The sequence below is a fragment of the Falco rusticolus genome, chromosome Z (assembly GCF_015220075.1).
Source record: "Falco rusticolus isolate bFalRus1 chromosome Z, bFalRus1.pri, whole genome shotgun sequence".
Lineage (NCBI taxonomy): Eukaryota > Metazoa > Chordata > Aves > Falconiformes > Falconidae > Falco > Falco rusticolus.
Genome location: NC_051210.1, coordinates 42056963 through 42082198, shown reverse-complemented (window position 1 = coordinate 42082198; position 25236 = coordinate 42056963). Strand labels below are relative to the sequence as shown.

Here is a 25236-nt window from a genome sequence, read left to right as displayed (position 1 = left end):
TTCCCTATGCTAACAAAAAGTCAGAGGTAAAAAAAAAAAAGCCAATTTTCAAATATGAAACCCTTCTAATTCACCATATGAATAATGAGAAAGAGGAAACATGGATGAAAATTCCCCATGCAGTGCACCAAACCCCCAGGAATGCAGATTTAACTAACACATCCAAAAGCAAACACATTTCACTAAGACCTGACTTTCATGGGTTAAAAATGGATTGAAAAGACACTGAGCAATTAAGCAGTCTACACTTTCACTTGGAGGTCAATATGCTGACAGGCAGTTTTTATAAGCTCAGATTTCTGTGGTGACCTTCTGTTGGTGGAATATTGTGAACATACAGGCAATTCAGCTGAATCTTCCAGAAAACTGAGCAGTTGCTTTATAATTTGTGATTTTCAAAGCACAGCAATTAGGTGCTTAATGCATTCTGAGTGTCAGGGGAAGATAAACACCTAGTCATTGTCAGTACTTCTGAAGATAGTCACCCTTATATTTGTTTGCATATTTCAAGTTAAGTTTTAGGAAAGATTTTCCCCCGAGTACTTATCTTTCAGCTTTACAGCATTGACTATTAATAATTAATAATAGTGCCTCATCTCTATAGTACTATAGAGTATTCATGCTATATTTATTCCAAGATTAATTAGCTGTTATAGCTAGGACCAGACTAAGGTTCCTATAAATTCATGGAAGGGTTTCTGCAGGAATTTTCAATTGAAAAGCATCACGGCCTTGCAAAATGCTTTTTCCATGTATCAACCTTTTTTTTTTAACAATTTCTCTGAAAAAGAAAAAAAAATCCTCAAATGAAAGGGAAATACAATGTTTTGAGTTAGTCTGTCAGGCCAAATTTTAAAAGCATTTCAAATCTTCAACTGCGAAAAAATTTCATTACTACTGTATGCCACACTGCCTTGTGGGAACAGAACATAGGTGTTTCCATTTTTTTTTTGTAAGGCTAACACTTCATAAGACAAAATAGATAAACAAAGCCAGTCAGAAGTAAAACTTGGAGCCAGAGGCAATAATCTTTAATTTCTCTCCTTGCAGTAAAATGTGCTAATGAGGGGGATAAAACCCCAGCAAATCTTAAACAGTTTCATTTTTGCCTCATGTATTTCACATCACTGTCCGTAAAGGTTGCTTTAATTTGAGTGATGGCCTACACCCTCAAACCAGCTTGGCTTTATATGTAATAGTATATAATGATCATCAGAAATCATTCCTGCAGAGGCTGAGCTTCCCATTTCCTTGATGGCATGTTAGCAATGTGGTTGTTGCCTAATGGAGAAGAAAAGACTTTGATCCCAGCCCAGCTAACACCTATTACCAAGGATCCCGTGACGAGATCTGTGTTCAGCACTGCCAATTTCTAATCTCTTCTGCTGAAAGAGGTTTGGGTAGCAGCTGGGCATCTAGCTGGTCAGGCAGATGTCCTCACAGAAGCAGAAGGCAGACAGAAAGATACTTAGAGATCTCAAAGGGTCCATCATGGGACAGCTAATGAGTCAGGTGCCAGTGGTGAGTAAGCAAACTATTATGGGTATCACTTTTGGTCCTGGGATCATAATATGCTGAGAATTGCCTTCTGACTGAGGTTTCATTGCAACTGCATTCTGTGTTTCAGACTAATGCAATTTTTACTTTGTAAATACAGCTCTCACCTCTGATCAGTCTTTAAGTGGCACTGAGTAGTCATTAGTAAGGCCAGGTGTGTTCTTGCTTACCCACAAATGCTGGGCAGCTGATGTGCTACCAGCTTCCACAGCAAAAGCTGAGGATGAGCAAGGACACCACACAAGGGTAAAAGCACCATTCTAGAAAGGCAATTTAATTCCAAAAACACTGATGTGGATTTTAGCAAACACATTTCAGCCTGTTTTGAACAAAGTCATTCACTGATAAGCTCAGACACGACTGAGCTTGGTCCCGGTATAGCACAGGGTTAAGGGTTTTGGAATTAGAAGCAGGGAGGAAAGAGGACATAATGTCCCATATCTCTTCTTACACCCATTGTAAGGGGTCAGGTGTCATTAAAAACCCCACTGTTCTTCCTCTACATTGCAGCAGCCACTCTATGGTGCAAAGACGTGTGCTCCAGTCTCACCTTCCTATGGACTCCAGCATAAGACTGGCATAAATCAAAGCCTACCTCCTACAAAATTGCCAAGCCATGAGCAGGTGCTCGGGACCTGACCAGCCACTGAATTCAGTGAAAAGTCTCTCCCTTCCTGCAACAGAAGAGGCTTTTTATTTAGTCTCCGTGTTTGGAAGAGGAGCAGTAACGAAGGGGCAACCAAAAGTGGCCAAATACTGTATTTAAATCACACCCAGCAAGCAATACTCAGTCACATGCTCAGATGTGCATACAGTAAAACAGAATAAGAAGAACCTGCAGATGTTACAAGAATATTTTAACCAGGCAACAAATGGATTTGAAGACTTTGTTGAATGGACAGAAGAGAGCAGGGGAATGGAGATATGCACTGAAACACTGCTAGAAATGTAATAAAATTAATTTTATTTACGCCTCAACCCTGTATTAATCTTCAAAATTAATACCTAACCTTTTCCTTGAATGAAAGGCAAAATGAAAATCAATTTGCTTTAGCCTCAAAGCAGTGACTTGCACCAGGTCACTGCCTGCCACAAGTTGGATTAAAAAAAATAAAATAGTAACAGTATCCAAAGCTAATGGAAGCTCAGACAGGGAAATAAATTGGGTTCCCACTCTGTACCAGCACAACAGAGGCCAAATGACCCTGGGCAGCCTGCATGTCGTCTTCTTCACGCCCTAAGGCTGACACCATTTTTTCATGGCTTCAAGAACCTCTAAACCAGGGGTCCTCAAACTTTTTAACCAGGGGGCCGGCGCGCGGATGCAGCGGCAGGCAGCCATCTGCGGCTGCTTGGTTTCCCCCCCCAACCCCCGGTGGGGGGGGCGGGGGGGTCTGTAAATACCGGGGGCCGGACTGAGGACCCTGGGGGGCTGTATCCAGCCTGCGGGCTGTAGTTTGAGGACCCCTGCTCTATACTAAGAACATCAATATTTTTCCATTGCAGCAAGGGAGCTGTTCCTCTGTACTGTTCACAAAATCAGGGCACTGACTCTGGTTAGTGGTATGCTAAGCAGGAAGAAACAAGGTACATCACTATCACAAAAATACAATGGAACAGAATCACTGTTTGTATGATTCTGAGCTGCAATTTACTAAACAGATTTCCAAAGTCTCACTCTGTTATTCCTATTACACTAATATATTTAGTGCTGTATCCAATCAACTGATCCATAACCTCAATATCAGCTGAACATCCAGCCATGAAATCTGCATATATTGATGTATGCATGAGCCAGCCACATGCTCATAGACAACAGGTTCAAAACTGATGGAAAAACAACCTTTATTAAATAGCCTGCGGAATTATTTTATTTACAAGGTTACTAATCATCAGACAAAATATTTTAGTTGCATCATTACTGCTGAATTAAGTTTGTATATTCACACCACTATTCATTTGTGCCAAGACTGTGCTTGGTACATAAATGCACCGCTACTGGTAAAAGCGGGAACCCATTTAACTTAGCACTTTGTCCCTGGAAATGGCCTAAAGCAAACACTTAGAAGAAGTACAAAACTAATAGCTCCCATTGTGTTCACTGGGCTTTTTCCACCAGCCTCCATTGTAACTTGTTTCTAAGTCTTCCTGGACTTTAATCAGTTTGTCTAAACACTTATTTTTAAACAATTTTGTTATATTTTTGGCAGCTACAACAATGAATTTTATGAATCAATATTGCATTTTAAAGACTACTTCTTTATAGCAATTGTTTTATAATTTCTTAGTGTGTTTCAGTTCTGTTACAAGAATTACAGGGCAATCTTTCCTTGTCCGCCTTCTCCAAGCCATTTTACATCATATCTTCCGCTGTCAGTCTCTCTTGCTCATTCTCTCACGCTCTCTTATTCATTCCCTCTCATTCATTCTCTTTCACTCACCTCTTCTCCTACTGGAATTATTCTAGTCTAATCCATCTCTCTTCACATGAAATCCATTCCTATTTGATATCATTGTCAGGGCTGTCTTTGTTCCTTTTCTACTCCTACTGTATTTTTTTGAAACAGCATAACCTGAAACTGCACACAGCAAGCAGGGTCACAGCAAGACTTCGTGTAAAAGCACATAATTTTTGTGACAAATCTGTGCAGGAGGGGAGATTCATATGCGTAGAGAAAGATTAAAATTGTAATTAACCTATGGATCAGTCACGCTGGTGTTCAGCCTGTAATACTTCTGCTCTGCCCCTTCAAAGAGACTGGAGAGCTCACAGACAGCTACATAGCTCTATGGAGCCTTATGGGTCATTACACAAATACATAGACTTGTTAAACAAAGGTTGCAAATTATCTGCTGTCTCTGCTGTCTCTTTCTGTCCTAATGTGGGACCAAGTAGACATTTTTAAGAAAATGTATTAAATAACTGTTGTTTCTAAAGAAGAGACCAGCTGAACACAAGGCTTGCTGACCCTTTCAAAAAGTCCCTCTGATGAGGAACTGCTGTGCATTTTGTGTACATGTCCCACTAAAAACAGAACTGCTACTTCACAATAAATAAATTCATTGCTCACAGGCAACACAGTCCAGTTTTCTTCCCTAGTAAATACTGGGACAATGTTGAACAACTGGGGTTATAGGATTAAACAAATACTCTGCCCAGGTCCATTGGAAGTGCTGTACTCTAGGATACAAATGGAACTCCCCAGCAGCCTTTCTAGTGAAATAAACATGTAATCTGAGAAAAAACTACCTGTGTGTAGAGATGCCTAGCGGTTTTGGTCTCATCTAAGCTTGAAAGGAAAACAAGAATTGTATTTGCAACAATTCTCCACAGAGAGACTGGCAGAAGCACTGGCAAATCAGTGGTGCACAGTGTCATCCTTCTAACTCTGGGAAAAGTCAGGAAATCCCAGCATACTCACAGCCACCATTAAAGATAAGCTGCATAGCTGGAGTGTATTCATACAGCAGTTTCACTGGTCATACAGCCTTGCTTTCATACTGCCAGGGATACATGCACAGAGCTAAAACCACTGCACTGCTCCTGAGTAGCCCTGCAGCACATCCAAATGACAAAGCATCTTAATGCTTCAGGGTGATGACAGTCTCAAACATTTGTACGCTGACTGGTGAGACTTCACAGTTGCTTCACGGTCCTAACAAAGCCTTTTCATAACACCTAACACTTCCAACGTACCTCATGGGTAGCTCCAAGGTATTTCTGCCTAACTGCCACATATCTTCACATTCAAAAACATAATTACAAGCACATGCTCAAATCCACCTATTGGGAGTAAAAAGGGGGAAACAAGTATTTCCAACTATAAATCACTGCTCAGATGCCTTACTGAAGGGACTTGAAGAAAACATTTCACCACATTACCATCTTCCTTCAGCCCAGTCCTCTACTGCCCTTAATACCAGTGGGATCCCTCAACAAGGGTTCTCTAGTTGCAATCTCTAGTGAGGATGCTGAACAGTAGCTGCATCATAACATCCTATTCCCAACTCTAACAGCCCCAAAATCACAAAAAAGTGCTCAGTCAACCCAGGGTATCTGGCACAGAATTAGCTATGCTGCATATCCTCAAGGGTAAGAGTATCTATTACATGAAGATATACCAACAGGTAGCTCCTGGAGTAGCAGAACCAGTAACACCTCCTCGAGATATGTCCCCTGTTTGAAACTACCCGTTTCTAAAAACTACAAGCTCCAAATGATGGTTTCTGGGTTCTTAGTGTCTCTCTCCCAGCTCTCTCTAGATTCCCCATGGGGGAGTGTTGCCCTACAGCATTTCCCTCGGTAAGAATAATAATAGGGATTTACCCATCTATGTGGCAGCTTATCTTGATGAAACCTTACAGGAATGTAATGTTTGAGACCTATACACCATAAAATATCGACCAAAGCTGGCTTCAAAAGTTACTACACGTAAGAGTTGGGGAGAAGGCCAATGGGATCCCATATACCTAGTTTTCTCAGAAATCCAGACAAAAAATTCAACAGTGAACACTAGGAAATCATTTGTTCCCAGCATAGTACCATTAGACACCAAATGGCATGCTGCAATTTACTGCATACTTTTACTACAATCCTGGCTTTTCTGAAGCTACCCTAAGGCACAGTTTCCCCAAAGGAACATCCAAATGTAATGCTAGACGATAAAACAGCAGATATGATGTAGAACCTAGAGTCTTTAACTGCTAGTTCATTGGCATTGTTACTCTCATGCATATCCAAACATAATTAAAAAGCTACATGCTGCCTTCTGTTAGGAGTGTCTTCCAGTTTCTTTTTTGGTCTGGAATAGAAAATGAAAAGCTATAGAAAATTTTATAGTTTGACTATGCCTAACATATCCGCACACGTTTTACTTATGCAGAAGGAAAAGTTTATTATTTAAGGGGGGGGAAGGAGGTATACATCATAACTTACTTGAAAATTGACCTATAAAAACAGTAGCTGTTTCCCACCACAGTTTTCCCACATTTCAAAATTTTGTTCCAGCCTAAGACAATGAGCTCAATCATCTAAATTTTTCACATAGTCAGAAGTTCTGAATGTTCTAAACACAAATATTTAAACATTTCATTTGAAACATCTGAAATACTGAAACCGTTCATTTTTTAAATTCTCAAACTCAGTGAAGTGTTTCAACACTCCTAAGTCAAAATGCTACATTTTGGTAGCATACTGGGAAAGAAGACACTTAGGATGAATTGAAGCTGGTATTTTTGCCTGCTTGAGCTCTCTCAATAGATGACAAAACAAAAGGACTGCAAATTAGCTTTTGGAGCAACTCTGTAACCTTCACAAAAAAAATTACATACAAATAAGAGAGAGGCAAGCATCACTGATAGACTAAATTCCAGCAGGAGTAATTCTGCACAATATTCATATATATATATATATGTGTGTGTGTATACTATATAATAATATACTATTATGTCATATAACTTTACCATTCAGAGCCAATCAAGAATAATTCACTAAAAGCCAGAATTAAATGCATGACTTTGGCAGTTCCATTTGGAACCACAGCTATAGCCCTATCTGTGCAGAAGCAGAGACTATGCAGTGGAATATAAACTACAACAGAGGCATTCAACACTTCCAAGAAAACAGGCAAAGTAACATGAATTGTACACTACCTGCATCAGAATCAATCAAAAAGCGTAAAAAAAAAAATTACGCTTTCTTGTTTCAGCTTTTATTACATATTCTTTGAAAAAAAACTCAGAAAATTATGCCTGGTCTTTAACTCTATCAATGTTTAACATAAACCCTTCCATAAAATTATAGAGATCTGTCTTAAAATTCATCACAAATCTAGTTAAAAATTTTGCCCTGTTGCCTCTATTATGGCTGTTGCAGACATTACAGCTCTCATTGGCTTAATTAAGAAGCCACCTCTCATGCTCAAACTTTCTTTTTCTTTCTGCTTTACACTCTGATGCATGCATAACCGTATCCTCTTATCCTTTGTTTTGCTGCACTAAGCGGGTTATGCTGTTCTTAATATCATCTCAAAAACAAGTTCTCCATTCTCTTTATCTTTCTAACAGTCCATCTCCTGATTCAGTTAAACTGATCTTTCCTAAATGCAGACGTCTAGATCAGAATAACTGCAGTCTCATTAGGGTGTAACGACTTTAATACTTTCCTGAAAATACAATCCTAACAAGGGGCAAACAAAGTGTTGTCTTTTGTCATAGCCACATCATGCCAACACCAGACCAGGGAATATTCATTTTATTCATTGTCCCATATCTCTTTATTTGTCCACAAGGCACTGAAGTGCATTATCACATACATTATTGAACTGGTTTAGGATAAATTATCACTTCCCTTCAAAGCAACTGTTCTCAGTCAAATCACCAGATTTAACTTTAGAATGAAGCTCTCTGTGAATTCCACATACAGATCTTACTGTTTCCATTTTGTAATGCATCTAACAGACCCATAAGAATGTACTGCAGGAAATGTCTCTCCCTTTTTCCTTGGTGGGACCTGCAAGAATTCCACAGAGCTTCAGAAATCTCTTCTACAGAGCTGTAAGTACTGTTTCGTGTAAGGTGGCTACAATGATGTGACATTACCCCTGTGACCCCGCTACATCTTATACTTGCTATAGCTCATCTCTATAACCACAGACCTAAACAACTACTCTTCTGGAATCTCAGGGGCTTTTGTTAACATGAATTTCAGGTAGCTACGCTCAGAACTACTAAAATACAAAACTGTGGGAAAAGCCATCACCTACCTCATCATTTCAAAATCATGATTTCCTCTATTTTTCTACTGTGCTGTTTGCCGATGAACTTTATGTAACTACAGTGCTTGGGCCCCACCACACTTATCCATAGAGTCCCACATTGTTATAGTACCGGGAGACTGTTGGTTAGTATGTTTCTTTAAGATCAGAAAAAGCTCAGAATAGTCTGCTGATGGGAGATGAACTGTAATTACAGTTTCACAGTCTTCTTACATCTGACTGGTAGACATCAATGCAACTGTATGTGATACAGAGCTAAGACTCAGGTAAGCAAACCTCAACAAGATCAGAGATTCAAAAGAACCAGATGATGTAAAACTGTCAAAAAAAGAAAAAAAAAAAAGAAAAAAAAAAGAACTATTCTTCTATTAGAACATTTGTCTGCAGTTTAGTCTTTAGGACAGGGTTTGTTGCAGAGGAAATATCCACTCTGAGGGAAAGCAATCTATGTCTAAAAGTTTAGAAGTGCAATCTTAAAAAAGAAAAAAAAACATCAGAACAGGACAAAGGGACAACAGAATAACTGCATATTAAAATAGCTTATTTTGATGAATTGTAATAAACCTAGGAGAAAAATTTATGTCACTTTCAATTCATCATCCAGAGCATTTTTAAATCTAAAGAAGTCTAAAGAAATGACCCTTACAATTTATGTTTTAATTCATCAGAGTTTAAAATCAACAACTAATACGCTATTAGAGAAGTTACCATATGTTTAAATACACAAGAGTAATTATAAATCAGCATTTAAAAATGCATGTATGGAAAATGTAAGCTTGAGAAGTTTGCCTAAAAAATTCCAGCTGAAGAATGTGCCAGTCGATACAAGCCATCCTGCTACACAGGATGGCCACAGTATTCTCAGTTGTTGGATATAAAGGCAAATGAAGACCTAAGATTTTTTAGGTAAGAACATAAATGTTTTCTCAGATTGTCTTTTAGTACTAACTAAGAGAAACCTTCAGTACAATAATCTTTCATAAACTTAACACAGAATTAGCCACACTATAAGACCTAAAAGTAAGCTGTGAAGCCAAGACTGGTACTGCAGTGAATTTGTCAATATAGTTAACAGTTCTTTAAAACATGGGAACCATATAAGGTATGATATAACAAGCATCCCAACAGGAGTGGGTTTTTTTTATTTTTTTCTGAAGCATCACTTTTTTAAAGTATTCTGCCAAAAAAATTAAAGCTTTTACTAAAAAAAAAACCCCTCTTGATTGCTATTAAGTAAAATAGCTTTTCTGTAGCAATTTTTGTGTGACTGTCAGAGAAAGGCTCAGCAAAAGTAAGTATTCATTAAGCCCTACCTCATTACAGTCTAATCCAGCACTCCACCTGCTTCTCCTATTGTTTTCAACCAGGTGAACACCTCTATAAATTTAATGATTGTGAAGAATTAAGTACATTGGTCAGAATAACCGCTAATCATTCTTCTAGTTATTTTAATTTTAAAAGGAGGATGCAATGGAAATGACCTGCTGCAGCTTTGCAAAGCTATTGCAATTCTGTAAGGTTGACCAGAGCGTGTTTCCCAATCATTTTTGACAGAACTAATTAGGGTGTAGCAAGAGATATCCAGCAAAATGTTCTTATCCTGAATCATAGCCATTTCAAGCTAGTGATCATCTTCAGAGATTAAAAGCCAGTAGATGCCAGATATTTAAAGACATATTCAAGCCTTAATCTTGAGACTAGCAGGACCACACAGTGAAGAAGTTCTGAATTCCATTGTCTGAGGACTCCTGCATCCTTTCCTGCTCTCAAACAGTAACAATCATCTGAAAACAAACAAGGAGTAGCAGTAGCAAATCATATACAGAGTACAACCTGCAGGACCACCTTCCACCTAAGAAAGATGAAAAATCACTGTCCACACAAATGCCTAGAGCACAGGCTTGTAAATTTCATTCCACAAATGTAAAGATGTTCATGGGGAGAGCTAACCTGAAGACTCCCCCACAACCCAACAAATCATACCTATTTTGTGTATTACAGATATCTAAGCCCATGTGCCCTGTGAAAAGTGAACCTGAATGATGCTTTTAGCTGTTGAACTCAATAGGATTCCTGCCTACATGTCTCAGGATGTATACTCTACAGCAAAACAGAAATCCAAATTCCAGTGCACTGCCAGAGCCTAGAGCTACCCTGTGCTACATCTGAGTCATGCCCATAGATCTCTTCTATCTTCAGTGCCAGGAAAACTACACAAATCAGAATATATCTATTTACTGCTACTAAATACATGAACTGAGGGGAAAATTTAATAATGCCACTTTAAGAACCTCTATGGATTACGGCCAGAGCATAAGCCCTCAGAGATCCATAACTTTGCATTAAAACTTGCCTGCTTATTGGGGAAAAAAATAATCAGTTTAACATTACTTAAAAGTAAATGTAGTAAGAGTTCATATACGTACCCTCTGCTTCTCAGGGTCAACATATCGAATGCCAAAATAGTCTTTTTCCAGCAAGCTGTAATAGTTGCAGATGTGATCTATGAGAAACTGACCTTTAGTTTCCCTCTGTAAAAAGAGAAAGAATTGATACATTATTCTGAGTATTCTGAACTTGCTGTCTATAAATATTAAAAAAAACCTAATTGAAGTGTCAAGGAAAATGGCACGTGAAATTTATTGTTATTCAGATGAGGCCAAGGATTTGAGCATTTATCTCCTCTAAAAGATGCAGGAGATCAGTGATTGATATACTCCCTGCACATTCACAAATTGATTTGTTAAGAAAATATCATCACTACTCCTGCCTCAGGAAAACTCTCTAATAGCTGCACATTTATAACATTTAACATATTACTAGTAACTGTATTTCCACCTGATGCTATAATGGCGTAATAGATACCATTTACGTATGGAATTTCAAACCATGTTTTTTCACATAGCCCAAGTTTGCAAGCAGTTTTGGCAGTGAGTACCTTCCAAGATTTTTCCGTAATGCCCACAGCCAGACAGACCTGATCCTTAATTCCCAGACAGCACTACAGTACAGGGAATAAATGCCCAAATCACTAAAAGAGATGTCTTCATCTTTGCATTGTCACTGGGTAACTATAGACTTAAGGAAACTTAGTGTATACACAGTGGTTAGTTAAAAAACTTATTCATTATTTCTGCTTTCTTCAGTCTCTATCCTGTGTTTCATTTCTCCTTAATCTACTGCCTGATAAAGAGAACCTACATGAAATTAAGATTTGTTCAATAAATTTCAAATCTGTTGGGTTGTTGGTTTTTTTTTTCTGAACTGTGATGAGTATAAACACCGGGCTAAAGCTGTTCTCCTAAAACACTCCACTCTAAGCAGACAAAGGTGTTTCACTACATCATAGTTTCAGGTCTCTACATCTCTCTCCCTTGATCTGTCTACCCTGGTCCTGCACTAAGACATCTCTGCTGTGCACCGGGTAGCGAGTTTGCAAGACTCTACCCTTTGCTGACATGAAACAACTTGAACTTAGCTCTTTAATGTCTAAAAATAGAATCTACACAGGGTAAGCAATCAAATTATATAAAAAAATTACCTAATTGTTCCTCCAAATGATTCCCTGAAAACTTTAATTCTATGCCTTATTCAACCTTTCTTCAAGAAGCTAACAGGGAATTTAAACCATATAGCTAAGCAAAAATGAATAGGTAGCTCCTGCATTTCTCAAGGTACTTTACAAAATTAAACATAGTTATCACCTACATTTCATAGAGAAGCAGCTGAGGCAAAAACAGCACTGTAACCTATCCAAGGTCACACTCTAAAGGGCAGAGGAAGCAATGGCCTTGGGACCACCACTGTCCAGTGAAACCTACTGCTTCCCACAGGAAAAATGAGACACGCTTCAAGACTGGAGCGTTAGAAAAGAACACAATCTGTGAACCACTGCTCTGTTTTTTTCTTTACAATCAATAAAGAATTCTGATATGGATACAGTTATCATCCTTTTGCTCCCATCACCGAGCATACAGACGAAGCACGCTTGGTGAAGGCATTGACAGAGAGCTGCATGGCCCTTCCAGGGCACCAGGGCTCCTGTGGCCAGCCCCTTCCCTGCCACACGGACCTTCTCTCCTCCCAGATTCATTTCCAGCTACAAAGGAATTGCTAATTCTTTTTCTTAGATGTGGGGTCTCTGCTTCTCTTCCCCTTCTGTAAGCCATCTACTTCAACTACTGTTTCTTTCCTCCACCTCCTATCTCCTATGTATTTACCCCTCACTATGTGTCCCTTACTCTTCCATATGCTGCTGCTTGCCTGGAGGATACCCCTGCCTTGATGGCACATGGTATTTCAGTACTTTGTTTTCCTATTTTTAAATGGCCAGTGTCAAAGTATGTTAACCAAATTTCTCTGTTTTCTGTACATGCTCACTCAGCCTCATGCTTTGTGCCCTACACTGCTACCTTCTCCCCTAAAATACAGCTGCAACAAGTTTCTTTCTGTAATTTTTCTTTCCAGCCTCCGGACATTTAAGAACAGACTTGTTTGCTGTTAAGAACGCTTAACATATACACTGACATTTTTTTATACTGTACCCAGTCACAAGTACGGGTGTGCGAGTGACTGCACAGGGAAAATCTTCCTCAAAAGGCAAAGCCAGTATCAAAGATTGAAAAGTACAAAAAGAAAACTGCCACTTTCTTCATGACCAACAAAAAAAGGTTTACACTTATACAGTCATACCTCAATGGAGTATTTTCTAGCTTAAAATCTTAGAAGTGTCTGCAAACTTTTGTGACTATGTGATAAGCAAGACTATCAAAATATTGAGAAAATTAGCACAGCGACATTTCAATACAAAGGCAGTAGGAAAAATCTGAACACAGATGTGAAATTCAAGTTGCACAGTTTTAAGATGAATCTACAATGAACTAAATAGAAGTGGGGAATAACAGCTATTAGATGACTCAGGTACAGTCAAATGCATCAAAATAGATTTTACTGACAACCCTGTACAAAAGAAATCCATTTTTAAAACACTGGAAATGAGGAAATTAGACTAGTCGTATTTTCATCTGACAACATTAGAGGGTGTTACCTGGAGAGCAGTCAGTAATCCATTAGCTTCTATAGGTTCACATTCTAACCCATTCATTTAAAAAGCACTTTGCTTCACCCATCTAAATAATCACATAAGTTTTTTGAGTTCTTAAGCAATGTGATAAAAGGCTAGGCCATGTACAGTGTTTTTCAATCCAGTTACAACACTCCCTTTCTAAAATGAATTGATGCCCTACTTTTCTTGCTTGAAAGATAGATGATGCAAATGAATCAAACAAAAAAGAGCAAATGAACAAAAGCCTCCAAGCTAAATTCATGCTCTAGGAATCCTTAAGCCCTCCACAGATAAATAAAAGGGACTAGTTAATAACTTCACCCTTGGTTAATACACACTTCAGTTAATCGTGCTACTTAGTCAGGCTTCAAGTTCCATGTGATTCATTAACAGATATTAAAAATGGTTCAAGATGTATAGAAGTGGCTAAATGGGCACATACATAATGTAATGACTGTTCTCATAAAAAATACTCATGTTGTAAATGTTCCACTATTAGACTTTTTAAATACCTGAAATTTGAAAAAATTCAGATCACGTGTACACAGGGGAACATACTTGATGTGGCACAGAGCACCTCAAGTCTGAATTCATCACAGACAGTGGGGCAAAGATAGGCAATGGCTGTTCATTTTGTTTTCTGCAAACAGCATCCATAAACATTTTCTACATTTCTCTAATAAAATTCCAAATTCTCCTGAGCTTTAGAATCTGATGATCCTTCTCATCTCCTGTATTCTTTGATACATTTATTACATTACAAAAGAATATGTTAAATCCAAAGTTTATTCTCATTTGCGAAAGAATATGAATAAATTAAATTAGGAACTGCCAGTCATCCACAACAGAGCACAGGAATGGATTTGGGCCACAGAATAATGAATAAAAAGCATTGCCTGAAATTTCAGACAGTTGCCATATAGTTTTCCAATTAAATGATCCTTCAAATAAAAAAACAAAAAACAAAAAAACCCCAAACCCAAACAACCAAATAAAAACAAACCTCAAACCCTGCTATACCAATAAAGTACTTTTCAGCAGTTTAGAATAATATTTTTATGCTACATTTCAGCATGTTTGTCAGAACATGAAAAAATGACATCATAAACAAAGCATTATTTGAACCACTACTGAAAATGTCAGCAACAGACCACAGGAATCTGAGTGAAGATCAAGTCTTTTAAAAGCTTCACAGCTGAAACGTTTGATTATATATACCACAGTTCACCCAGAACTCATCAACTATTCCCAAGTAGAGAAGACCAATCCAGGCAGAAACAAGAGTCTCAAAAGTGTGTAAGCAAGAGAACCAAAATGTCTTGGACTGTAATCAAATACACTGTTCTCAACAAAAGAATACCAAGTTAAACAACCCACTTTTTTCTAAGTCTATTAATTCAAATACAACATCTGGCTATCTCAGCTGAGATATATTTTCTTTCAGATTCTTGTAACCCGTACTCCATGAAAAGTGCTTTTTAAAACGGCCTTAAACAAAGAACTATAATGTAGCCATTCCACACAGACGCTCAAAAATAGGTTTCTGTTGATTCCTATAAATAATTTGAGGAACTCTCCGATTTGCTTAGATAAATTGGCACAGACAGGCTGGACATGTTTTTCCTAAGGCTGCATTTGAATACCTGACCTTAATACCACTAAAATCCCACAACAAACCCCAACATGCATGCAAGGGATATAATACCATGTAAATGACAGGATCCCTGAAGACAGAAGGTCAACTAGCAAATAGCTGTTAAACTCTGCTTTTTAAGCTGGATCAAAATTTTTCTTTTCTATTGAAACAAGTATGTATCAAATTAAACTAGCAGCTGTTTCAAAAGAACCGAGCAAAGCAAGGGCCATTCTCCACTCCCAACAAAACATGAAAACATAATCATACAGAGTCCTCTATTGATGGATTCACTGGACAACCTGAGTTTCTTCCTTAACTCTAGGAACCAAGTAAAAGACTGCAGAGATGCTTCATTTTCACTACCAGACACTAGTATTATGGCTTCCATTTCTGCAACTCTGCAAATTTATGACTGAGTAACCCAATTCCTTGGTATCTCTTCTTTTACATAGAAATGAATCCAAAGATCTCCATGGCTCTTAAACAGTTTCAGTCTAACACAATATCCCAATCTCGTGCTTGCTTGTGGAGATTTCTTTTTTTATTCCTAGTTTCTTTGTGCAAGTTAAAAAGCAAGGGAGAGCGTATCTTCTTGTGGCAATTTAACCTCTCTCTGATGATGTAAACATCTGTGACTTTTACAATTCTGAAAGTGAGAGGAAAACCTTTTGTAGCAATTTAAGATCTTGCATTCAGTGAAATGTCTTCCCTATTTGCATCTGCTTTGCTGTGGAGTTCTGTGTCTATTAATCTTAATGTCGTCACAAGGAAGAGCAAGAGTCACAAGCAGATTAAACACCACGCTGCTGCTCTGTTATCTAACCACTGAAGTCCTGCCAGCTGTGCTTATCTCTGTCAGGAAGCCACTGACATTACTAAGAAGGAGTGCAGAGTTATAAACACAGAGTTTATTTGTACCAGGGATTTCAATCCTCATCCCATGAGTGACTTTACTTGTGCGAACAGTTCCCAACAGCGACCCTCCATGCAAAGCTGCTCACATACTTAAGTACTTACTTAAGCTTAAATCCACTCAAAAAAAAAAAAAAAAAAAAGTAAATTAAAGCCACAATTCAACCAGTATTTCTGTTTAAATGCATAGAACATCCAGGCTCTTGGGCAAGGCAAGAGTAATGACTGATCTTGTATGCTTGTTTTCTTCTTTTCTGTAACATATTTTGAAGTTCTATGGATGTAAAAAAATTAATATATGAATTTGAGAATAATAATAATACCACCATAGAAAGAAACCTAACCACATCAGAAAAATGGACAAAACCATGAAGTTCGTCTAAGGCAAAAACTAATTCAAAAAGCATCTTTACTCACTGAAAACTGAAATAGTTCTATTGACAATACTTGACAAAAACGATAAAAAGCAACAAAGATTTACAGAGTTAAACTGCCTCCTCAACTGCCACCTCTCTTATTTCCGACTTCTCTTCAAACATCCTCCTCCAGTAATAAGATCATATTTCTTCTAGGCCATTTCATGAGAGAAATACCTTGAATCCCAACAGGCATACATCTTCCATTTCATTGACAGATATTCTATATAGCTCAGTATCAGGGCCTGCTTGCATACACAGAAGTATGGCTGTAAAAGGACATATGGGAGCAATTCTCTGCTCATGTTGGTTTGGGGACAGCTGTCATCACATCTGCATTTATTTCCAGTGTCACAGCAAAAATGTTCACTAAGCATCACCACCAGACTGGGGCACACACTATAGGAATGGGACTGATTTATTATCAACCCTTCAGAACTGAATGGGGACGAGGTCTGAGGAAAACGAGAGGGAAAGCAACCTGGCATGCCAGAATTTCAGCATATCTTCTAGATGAATTTTTAAGTCGAGCACAAATAGCAACATCAAAAACAGAACCCTCATTCTGCAGCAAGCAAAGGCAGTGAGGTGGAATGGGCTCAGCTCCAAGCCAGCAATGTTGTGCCAGCCCTAACCCTGACAACCTCCAACATCCCGGGCAAATTTCTTAAGGCTCTTTGGATTTATGGATTCACTGAGATTACAAATGATAGTAACTGCTCCCAAGACGGATATACAGACAACCTCTTAGCCTTTTCTGCTCCACCTTTGTAAGCAGTGATAAGAACATCCTTCTGCAGATGTTTCACAAGAACTGGATATTGCATAACGCCTTCAAAATACAAAGAACAGTTAAAAACATGTCTGTTTCATTCCTCAACTAAAACGCTATAGCCCTTCAAAAGGATTTCCTTCCCACTCATAATCAGCACCCTCTGGTATTTTAAACTACTTGAAGTACACTGGAGGTCTATTATACAGCATTTAACTGGAAAATTTTCTCAATTGTAAGAAGGGCCAGCTGCAATTTACTTTGTTGTTGTTGTTCAAGTTTCAAAATGAAAAAAAAAGACAAAAAACTTTTGCTCATAAAAACCCAACTTGGAACTGATTTTAGAATCAAAGTATTCATGGCAGACTATTTGTTTGTTTATGATGAGAAATTACCTGTATTTTTACAAACCTGGAAAAAGGGGGAGAAAAAAGCAGTGCTAATAATTTTTCATGGAAAGAACAAAAAATGACACTGCAATAAAGCAGCTGGCATTTACTTAATTACAAGAGTCCTCTTCCATACATTTTTTTTGCATGAATTACCTCTTGTAAATTGTATCCCTTATTCCATATAGGCAATTACCTAACCATAATTTGTATCAACATCTAATTCTAGAATGTAGGGGAGGATGGATTTTTTTAATCTGTCTCTTAATACATTTTGTTATGTGTAAATTCACTTATTTCACTACACAACGTTACAAAACTAGCTTTTGTAAACGGCTTTGACCTGTTTACCTACCAGATCTTTTTCATCCAATCAGGCAGAAATAGATTAAAGAATGTGCTCTCAGTAGCAAAGTTTTCATTATCTTCATTTAACTGAAGGGAAAAAGTGGCACCCTACTACACTGTTGGAAATCCAGCCCCAACACCATCCACAAGGAGCTGACTAATAAGACGCACGCTCAATAAATGGGAAGAATGAAGGGATGTACGGGAAAATCCTCTAGGGAGGAGAGTAACAACCCAACACTGTAATGCACAAAGCAAATATACACTATATGATACAAAAACATACTCAGAGAAGAACTGTACTTGCTCTTATTTATCTACTCACTTTCTGAATAAAGCCCATGAAAGATGCATCTCTTCCTAATAAGCCGCCTAATAAGACAAGCAACCAGAATACATTTCCCTTAGTCACCGGGCTTCCACAACATCATTTCAGCAGAGCTTCCCAGACATGTATGCTGTAGAAATGCACAGTGATGCAACACCAACTTACTCAAAAGTAACAGAAGTAAAACTTCAGATTTGAATTACCATCTTATTTAACAATTTAAAATGGGAAAGACTTTCAGACTAAAAAAAGAAAAGGATGTGAATACATGAGTGAAAGCATTAGAGAATTAATGCCCATTTTATTTCATAGGGAATTTAGCAGTTAACCTTTGATAACCTTTGCCCACAAGAACACTTCATGCCCGAGACACAAACTGCCTGCACTCCTCTGGTCAAGACCATAACTTTTACAAAGGTATTAGCCTTGAAACTCAAACTTCCGAGCCCTCAATTATCAGTAGAAACTCTGCAGCACCTCAGTGTCCCTCTTGCAGGGAGGGGCCCAAACCTGAACACAGCGTTCGAGGTGCGGCCTCACCAGTGCCCAGGACAGGGGGACCATCGCTGCCCTGGTCCTGCTGGCCACACTGTGTCTGGTACCAGCCAGGGTGCTGCTGGCCGCCTTGGCCACCTGGGCACACTGCTGGCTCACGCTCAGCCGGCTGTGGACCAGCACCCCCAGGCCCTTTCCCACCAGGCCCTTTCCAGCCGCTCTGCCCCAGCCTGTAGCGCCGTGTGGGGCTGCTGTGACCCAAGGGCAGGACCCGGCACTGAGCCCTGTTGAACCTCATACAATTGGCCTCAGCCCATCGGTGCAGCCTGTCCAGATCCCTCTGCAGAGCCTGCCTGCCCCTCCAGCAGGTCAACACCCCCCCCAGTTTGGTGCCATCTGCAAACCTACTGAGGGTGCACTCAATCCCCTTGTCCAGATCATTGATAAAGATATTAAACAGAACTGGCCCAAATACTCATTAATGGAACTAAATATAAAAAAAACCAAACCCAAAACCCAAACAACTACAAACCTGTGGTTGTTTCATTTGGGCAACAAATAAACAAATATATCTTCAAACATAAAGGAGAAAGCAAAGAAAGAGGAAGAATGGCTATGCTGAGAAGAAAAGAAGTGCAAACCAATTTCAAGGCTGTATGGGTGAATGCAGGTGTGGAAGTTCTATTAATCTTAAATGAAACTGCATGGCTAAATATACACAGCATTGAAAATTTACCCAGAAATGTCTGCTGTAGTGAGGTCAGAAACATATTTGTGAAAGACGATACTTCTTGTGTGCTACCTTGGTTGGGAAATGAAGAGGGTTATTCAAGGTTACTTTAGTTTTGCACTATTCATTTGCAGCAGATGGACAGTTTTGTCCACAAAACAGCACATTTTTGCCCTCTCTTGAATTAGAGGTTATTGTAGGATGACAGTGGTCAAATAATAAAAGATGAAGGGGAAAAAGAACAATTACACCATAGAAAAATTAGTAATGCCAGTCCCATGCAATGGAAACAACTATAAAAGCAAAATCATTAAGTAAATGAAAATTGTATTCTACTACACAGTAAAACTTGGACAGCAGGAGTGAGCACAGATAACAGCTTTCACACAATCAGCTCTCAACCTCAGTGCTGTTCTGCAAGGAAATTACTCTGACCTATGAGTAAATTATAAATGACAAAAAGATGTATTTATAGTTCACATACTGCCGTTCTCATAAGTCACCACCAGCCAGGCAGGAAGGCAACTGAAGAAACCACAAATGCAATATTCATTTACATGGCTCATCATCATTATTTGTCCCTCTGCACACAGGCAACACTTGACCATTTAGGTTTTATGTCCCTGAAGTGACAGCTTCACAGAAGGCTTGTAGCATTAACTGTTCACTTCTCATAACAGCTTCCATTAGTGCAGCATTCATGATGCTATCTGAGGCACTATTGATTTCTTAAAAGGAACTGAGTGCTTCTGTCAACAAATCTATCATTTTATTCAATATCCAGAATTGTTCAGCACAGCTAACTCTGCTTTCTCTCTTGCATCCCTGACATCAAAACTAACTTGGAAGATACAGCTAAGACACATCACCATACCACACTAGCAAAGCAGATGAGAGATTTCAAGTATGAGTTCTCAGCCCTCACCGACAAAGCAACCCAAAAGCCAAATCAGGATTTTGACCAAATTACCTAATGTCCGCCAGTACAGGTGATGGTCAACAACCCTCCCTTGGCCCCATGCAATACTGAATCTTCTCAGTGGGTTCAGCAGACCCAGAAAATGAGGCCTCCTCTGTGTTCTCCTTCAAGTACCATTCTTTAAATATGCCTTTTCTAACAGATACACAGCAGTGTGCCCATTTTTGTACAAAAATAAGTATTCTAAAAAAGAAAACCAACAAAAAATACTTCTAGCCAAACAAGACACTTCCCCAAGCACACGCAGAAGAATCAGCATGGTGTCACACAGCTTAGTTAAGCTGCTTGAAGAAAACCAACCAACTGGTAAGGGGCAAGAATGCCACTTCACAGCTGCATTTCAGGGCTCAGCTGAATGTACTGAACCCCAACCACAGTGACGGTCATGCAGGAACAGCCACACTGTTGTTTCCGCACCAAGTGGGAAAGTATGACCACAGCAGAGAAGGGTGAGTTGGAAGAAGAGACGAGCAGAGCAGGGGAGCTACTGTAAACACTGGTAGTGGCTCAGATGATGTCCCTCAGCCCCCCAGCTTGGGGTTAACGCCCATGTTCCTCCCCTCTCACAGGGAAATACAGCATGAGTGCCTGCAAGCACAACATGGGGTGTGCATGCACTGGGCAGGAGGGAAATCGAAAGAAAAGTAAGATCATGGAACATAATCCCTAGAGGGGGAGATTTCCTGACTGCTGAATTAATGCCCATTTGAAAGGCTATTAGTGATGTGTGAGGCCAAGACCTTACATAAAAAACAGAATATATGACTAGATACTACAGGAATTTGATCCATCATTATGTGGATTACTCCAGAATCACAAGCCCAGCTGTGCAGCCAGTAGTCTGGCAATATCAATTCTGCAGCACACTGAATCACTGCAAGTGCTGCAAATCACAGTTAATGTCTCCTGGCAGACAAGACCCACAGCCACAGCGATGTAGTCAACAGCTCCCAGTGAACCAGCTGAAAGTATAACTCACACTCTAATCTGATGTGATAACGGCCTAGATGAAAAAAACTTTTGGCTAACTGCAGAATCCTCAACATGCTATGCACTTGAGCTGTGTGATAGTTGTACCATATAATCGTATCATTAAAACCTCACAGGACATTTGTCATAGTACCTGCTCAGGATATGTGAAAAGGTTTTTATAGCTTGTAAGAGGGTGAGGATGCCAAGAAGCTCTCCCACCTATTACTAATTTAGAATCCATAAACACATTTTTTTCTTTCAAATACTCATGTTCCTTACCTGCCCAAGGTAACTCACTCTTTTCTGAGAAAACTATTTGGTCTTTATTAATGCTGCACTATGCTCTCTCACTTTCCCCAGGTGTTTTGACTGCAGAAATGTTCTAACTTGAGGGACCATGTTGGGTCATTTCCCATTTGCCAAAGTGTTCTATTCCTTTACTCTCTTTGGGGTGAACTGAAAGAATTATTTCACCATGAAAAACTATTTCCAAACCACTCAATTAGTAATTTATGGACACACATGCATAAATATATTTTCCTGTTAGAAATAATTACACAGAAAAGAACCTTTCATCAATACCCACCCCACCCCCAATAATCCCTGCTGTTAAATGCTTGTTGTGAAGGAAAACAAACATTAAATTTTTAAGATTAGCTATCCAATCTTCAGAAAAGCAAATTTATGGAATATTGAAAACACTAGAAAAAGAAACCCTCCAGAAGCATTCCTTGGACATAGAGCCTACCCTACACCAATAACCCCAACAATATTTAATAAAAGCCAGCTATTGGCATCAGGAACTCATTCTCTTGTGTCATATAAACTTCTGTCTCTATGCCAAAAAAAAGTTTCCAGTTCACAAATTTTTGATAGTATGAGAAACTGGATTGATTTTTTTCTTTCTTTCTCACTTTCTGGGGGTCATTCAGTCCTTGAAAGCCACATCAATTGTCTCATTAGCACTACCTAAAATAAAACTTCCACTTGATAGCACAGCTGGAGCTCCCCTTGCATTTGTAATCACCTTACAAAATTACAACTATACTAAGTTGTTGGGTTTTTTTTACTCTTTTAAGTACAATTAAATATAATCCAGACTTAAACCAAAAATTCTTTCTGAATTTCTTTTAAATGTCACCACAAGAGACACAACACATTTTAAATAATGGTTGGTAAAAATACAGACCGTGTGTTGTACAGTCTTGCTCCATTAACCACAGCTGCAAAAAAGAAGATAATATAGCAATATAATTTACAGGTCCCTTACCAAATAAACTGTTTTTCCCTTACTAGACTCCACTTTTCTCCCTTGCTCTGCCACATTCATCTTCACCTTCCTGTTCTGTGCCCAGGCTCCCTGCTCCCACGTGCTCAGCAGAGATAAAAGGCAAACTGTCCCAGCTTTTCACTGTTTCAGTAATTGGTCTGTTTTCCACACCTCTGAGTCATGGTACATATCTACACACTGTTAAAATGCATCCTTTTTGACTAAGTTGGGAACTTATCACACTTGATTCTTCTCAACAGTACTTGCTCTCCTATCTCTTTTAAGATCCCCATCCCTGGAATAAATCCTAGGACACCACAAATTATTTCTTACACCCAGTAACCAGAAAGCAAAGCCCTGAATTACATACCAAATGACAATGCAATTGCTCAATGCAAACCCTGACCTCACAGAAACACAGAAACACTATTCAGGACACAATTTGCTGCTTTTGGTATTTATAACATTTCAGCTCCCTGCTGAAAGTGAAGAAAAAAAGGGAAAAAAAATTAAAATACTTCTGAATATGTGTTTAAACACTGGGAGTAGACTAGGCTGTTCCACATAGCTGGCATTTAAGAAAAGTATTGTAAAGTCACTCAGTTTATTGCACATTATGTGGATGATGTTTATGCACGTTGACTACCAGTTATCAGCACATTCCCTCAGCTATCCACATTGCCTATTGCAACTGAACAAAAAAACTCATTAAAACAAGTAAAGACCAGAAGAAGATACTGAATGGGATGACCTGTATCCATTTTACTATAGGTAGTGGTGGGTAAGAAAACCATACAGTGAAAACTACATTCTGTGTGCAACTAAGCAATGCATAGCTGTCCTAAGCAAGTCTCTCCAGAGAAGTCAGTCAGGGGCGGGGGGACGACAACAAGACAAGATGACACAAAAAAACCCCAACCAACAAACACAAAAGTACCTTGTTTACAGGTATTTAAGGACCAAAGCAAATTTTTGTACATAAAGTCCTGTTCTCTCACGGTGGTTGGGGGGGGGGGGGGGGGGGGAGCCATAAAAAATTACAACATACCGTTACATTCATAAATATATTGTGCAGCTGGTTCCTAGGTCACCAGTTGCATCAGAAGCTCTCTTTAATGCCTGTCATATTTCGAGTAAAAGCAGAACCACAGCAAATGTCAGGATGAAAACCGAGCAACTTGCTAAGGCACTGAACAGGTCTGAATATTACCTCAAGATAGAAAGTTAACTAAGGTTTCTTTTTCTCCCCTCTCAGTGTCGAAAGATCTGTGCTAAACCTTTTGTAATTTGGCAGCAGACTTAGGCTACATTTTCTCTTCTCTTCACCCAGATCATCTATGGCTGCTACTGGCTTATGGGGGGGAGGGGACGGGGGGTGGGAATCCTCTTTAAAAAAAGTCTCTTAAGAAAGAGCTAGACCCAGCACAAGGCTGACATGCAGATGATAACAAGCAAAGCTCTGACAGCTTCATACCTGCTGTGCCAGAACTGACTGCAAAACCTCAGGATGCAATTATTTTATAATGATCCTCTTTTTCCAAACTGGAGAAGTTGCACAAATGAGCAAATGACACCAAAGAAGAAAAGGTAACTTTGTCTTACAGCACAAGGCAACTTTTTTGATTTTTCTTTCTGCCTGACACAGTGAAGCCAAAAGAACTTTTGGGAAATAAAGTGAGAAAAAAGCCAGCATGGGAACTGGCAAGAGAGCAAGCAGACATATCAGCACCCTTACACCCTTCCTGTGGGATGCAGCAATCATCCCTAGCTATGTGCCCTAAGTACAAGCATGAGCAGCAAGTAGAAGGGAGGCAGAGATGGAGAGGAGGACTTCACCGCCAAGTGCACTTCTGTCTGTCACCCAGACCCACCCATCTTCATGTGCTCTCCAAAGAGCCTTAAGGAAAGCATGGGACTCCCACATCAGCTGAGAAAGTACCAGAGTTAAGCGTAACCATTATCAAAGACATGTGAGACCCAGTAAATCAGGATGTATTCTTCTAGGTAAGGTGGAAGATCCCCTTTCATCCAATGCATTTAAAGCTTATTGCAGAGTGACATCTGCTCTTGTACTCCCCCGTCCCACCACCACCTGGTCTTCTCTAGCCCTTCCCAGTCCAGCCCATCTCCCTCTTTGCCACCCAATAGCGGGCAGCCAGCCTCAGACCATGTGGGTAGGAAAAGCACGTTGAGACACCCAACAGCTAGTATGCTCAGAAGCGTTGTCTTTGCCACTTTCTCTCAACAGAAAACAGAAACCCAGAAGTAAATTAATGACAGCTTGCAAGCTCTGAGCATTTGACTGAATGCACAACTGTCAGAAAGAAATGACTACTGAAGGACGCTGCTTCACACTGTGGTTGGAAAGGTCTTTCAATAACCAAATGCCAATACTGATTTCTACATATGACTACCTATTTAAACAGTGACGCCACTGAGTCCCTGTAGTACATACTCATACGTAGCCATCTTGGAGAGCAGCAGATATTAATCTTGAAATACTAATTTAAGATTCTATAACAGCAATGGTGAATAGATAAAAAAATATGATCATCATGTATTCAGCTCATTAAAGGCACTTCCTCTTCTAG

At 39.2% G+C, this 25236-nt stretch overlaps 1 protein-coding gene across 1 annotated transcript in view; it reads right to left on the bottom strand.

Moving 5' to 3' along the window:
- FRMD3 (FERM domain containing 3) overlaps nucleotides 1-25236 on the bottom strand; it is a 130963-nt gene that overhangs the window by 63467 nt on the left and 42260 nt on the right. The window contains exon 2 of the mRNA XM_037374257.1: nucleotides 10760-10864. Coding sequence (XP_037230154.1) covers nucleotides 10760-10864 — 105 coding nt within the window. The remainder of the gene's footprint in view (nucleotides 1-10759; nucleotides 10865-25236) is intronic.